Source organism: Diuraphis noxia, unplaced genomic scaffold, assembly GCF_037042655.1.
Source record: "Diuraphis noxia isolate RWA-SAM2 unplaced genomic scaffold, SU_Dnox_SAM2 contig0003, whole genome shotgun sequence".
NCBI lineage: Eukaryota > Metazoa > Arthropoda > Insecta > Hemiptera > Aphididae > Diuraphis > Diuraphis noxia.
The window spans coordinates 76,319,183-76,322,327 of NW_028301713.1; the positions used below are offsets into that span (position 1 = coordinate 76,319,183).

Sequence of the window (3,145 nt, forward strand, 5' to 3'; positions counted from 1 at the left end):
ATTGGTTATTTTTCTAAGTGAATTAGCTTACTGGATCTTCTTTCGTGTTTTTTATACCTGTTAAATGTTTTATTTTATATATTATTTTATGCAGACTTCAAACAACCACGGTAGCACACAACGGACAGTACCCAGTGGCCATTACCACTAGCTTTCATTCATGCTCTATGTATATTTATTTATTATAAAGTAAACGCCTAAAAGGATCTAGTACAATAAAATATGTAGGTACCTACATATAAATAATTATACAATATAAACAAAACACAATGAATAAAAAGTAATACTTTATATACTATCAAAATATTGGTTTAATACACATAATAAAGAGTTGAAATAAAAATATAATCAAATTATAACATTAGCGGAAATGAGTTTGCGTAGATTGAAAAACAATCCACCGATGGAAACAAATGTCAACCAAATAAAAAACTAAGAACCATTTAAATTTAACCAACATTAATGAGAAATTCGATCGATAATGGGATTTATATAGCCATAAGATGTTCAACTGGTCGGAATGGAAAATGTAGGACACGCGCGCGATTTGTATTGAGAAATATGTAGATGAAATAATTTCAGTAAATTAAAATACCAAACTATTTACAAGTTTGTACATAATGCGTACATTCATAGACTTGCATCCAGAGAAAAGGGAATCTAAAATAAGACTATAATCTGGATATTTGATATAGGAATATAATTATACTTGACGAAAGATTTGAATCAACGTTTTGCCTTACTTATCTTAAATATCTTAAAGCCCTTGAGGTGAAATATTACGCATTAATAATAAACGCGTTAATAGGTAACAATATATAATAATTTAAAACTCGTATGGATAGATCAATATATAAATAGCTGGCGATATAGGAATCATCTTCCTATCCTTTGTAGCAGCTGCTGCTAGTACCACGCGGGGGTTGTCACACTCGGATAGCTCGTCCACCAGAATTCAACCACCACATCTCAATACCGCACTACTCCGCAGGCGTTTTCCATAAATTCTGTGTGCGATGACCATTTGGGCAGATTATATCGAAAACGGGAACTGCAGCAAAATCATGTAGATAATATAAAGATTTGCGACGGTCTCGAGTTCGAAATATATCAATCATTCTTACCAATTTTCTCGCCTTTCGTCTCAACACGGTGGCAGTTGGCATTGCGGTTGGTCTGTGGAAATAATCCGCTGGAAGAGAAACATTTCAGACAAATTTATTGGGAGTATGATATACTTATACCTAGGCATCCCGGAGCTGTTCGACGTGAAGAGCCAATCGAGAACAAATTATTCACAGTAGGCATAATTGTATACCTATGTGCGCATATACTAAACGTAAATATAAGTACGATCACTACTGCAGGAGCGTCGCACGTGAACAGTTTGCATTACACCCACATACCCCTATACCCCACGATACCGCGCCTGCATTTCCGATGAAGTCTGTGTGACTGCTAACAGTGCATACCGTTTTTGCAGCTAAAACCACACCGAACATCTGCAGCTGGGATTTGTATTTGTGTCGGCGTGGACAACTACAGCAGGAGTTCAACATATTATTATAAATGGTTTTCGATGGTTTCGAGTTCAAAGAATATCATATTTATATCCAACATCAAAACGATGACCTACCGTCCGTCCGTCCGTTTCGTCGTTTGGCTCCAGTACGTCACGTCGGCGATGTAATCGGTCGGTAAAAGTACCAAGCAGAGAAACGCACCTGACCGGTCGTAAAGCACGAACGTATCCCAGAGGCTGGTTGACCGGGCAGGACCAAAAGATAACAAATTAACCACCGTAGGCATATCATGTGCGCGTATATCAAACGCAGATATACTAATAATAACAATATAATACACGCCGAGCTCTACATGGACCACTGAATTACAGTGATAATAGTACTACAACACGAGTGAGTCCGGCGTGAACCACCAGGGCTTGTGTGAGTGATGTATTTGTATATAATATATAAGTATTAAGTACGATATAATGATATTACTATATATATATATATATATAATAATAATATATTGAGCGTACTGCATTGCACGTGTCGTCTGGGTAAATTGAATTTAAGTAGAAAATAATGAATCGCCGGGCTTTCTAATGCTGGTGCACGGCGACCGCTACCATATTTACCGACCATTTCCCATGTATATATATGTGTGTGCGTGTGTATTATACGCTATTATACCACGTTTTTCCCGCGGTAAACCGGTCACCACCGACGCCCCTCAAAGTAATAATTAAATACTAATTTGACGTAATCATTCGGGTTAACGCGATTTTTCAATAAAACCTAACGAATATCATCCGTCCAAATGACAATAGCCTGCGTGGTGTACGACCTATATATATATATATATATATTATATTGCTACAACATAACTACAGCCCGAAATCACCTTTATTTATCATACAGTTATATAATAAAAATTATATAATATTATAATATTAGGGTAGTAGCAGTATTTTTTATCTGGAAAACACGCCTAGAAATCATCATAATTTCTGTGTGTCGAGAGTAAAAAAAACACTGAAAACTCCGTTTCCTTTAAATCTCGTATACATCACCTAACGCGCGTGCGTGTAACGCCTCTGATGATAATCTCGCATGTTATTGTAAAACGTTATTATATTCTGTTTTCTACCACTTCAGTGTCCCGTTAATCACCGGCGGTTATTATGAATTAAAAACCAACAAAACCCATTCTCAACTGTAACTTTACTTTTATTGTGAAATAGTAATAATATAACAAACAATATTATTGTAAGTCACATTCTTCAATAAACTGTCATAATTCTAAAACAAAGTATATACATTGGATTGAGGAAAAGTTATTTTATTTTTAAATCTGATATTTTTATGGTCAATATAAAATTAAACATTATCTCATTTAAAACTCTACCTATATATTATATGAACCACAACTAATTTATAGAAAATATTTATGCATTTCGTAATGACTATTATGTAGAATATAATATGTATATCATTACAAATTTTAAAAGTCTAAACATAGACACATAAAACTTTAAATTAATAGATATTTTTTTTATATTAAAAATATTATAAAAAAAAATATTATTTCCTTTATGATTAAAATGCAAATATTTACTTTTTTGATGAGCTATTTGTGT

At 33.9% G+C, this 3,145-nt stretch overlaps 1 protein-coding gene across 1 annotated transcript; it reads right to left on the bottom strand.

The window, feature by feature from the left end:
• Window positions 1–324: 324 nt before the first annotated feature.
• Window positions 325–1,865, bottom strand: LOC149057769 (uncharacterized). The gene is made up of 3 exons (XM_089224164.1): window positions 1,637–1,865; window positions 1,125–1,192; window positions 325–1,051 (listed from the first exon to the last, which is right to left on the bottom strand). The coding sequence occupies exons 1-3, from the start codon at window positions 1,807–1,809 to the stop codon at window positions 981–983; spliced, it is 312 nt and encodes a 103-aa protein (XP_089080290.1). The 5' UTR covers window positions 1,810–1,865; the 3' UTR covers window positions 325–980.
• Window positions 1,866–3,145: the final 1,280 nt, after the last annotated feature.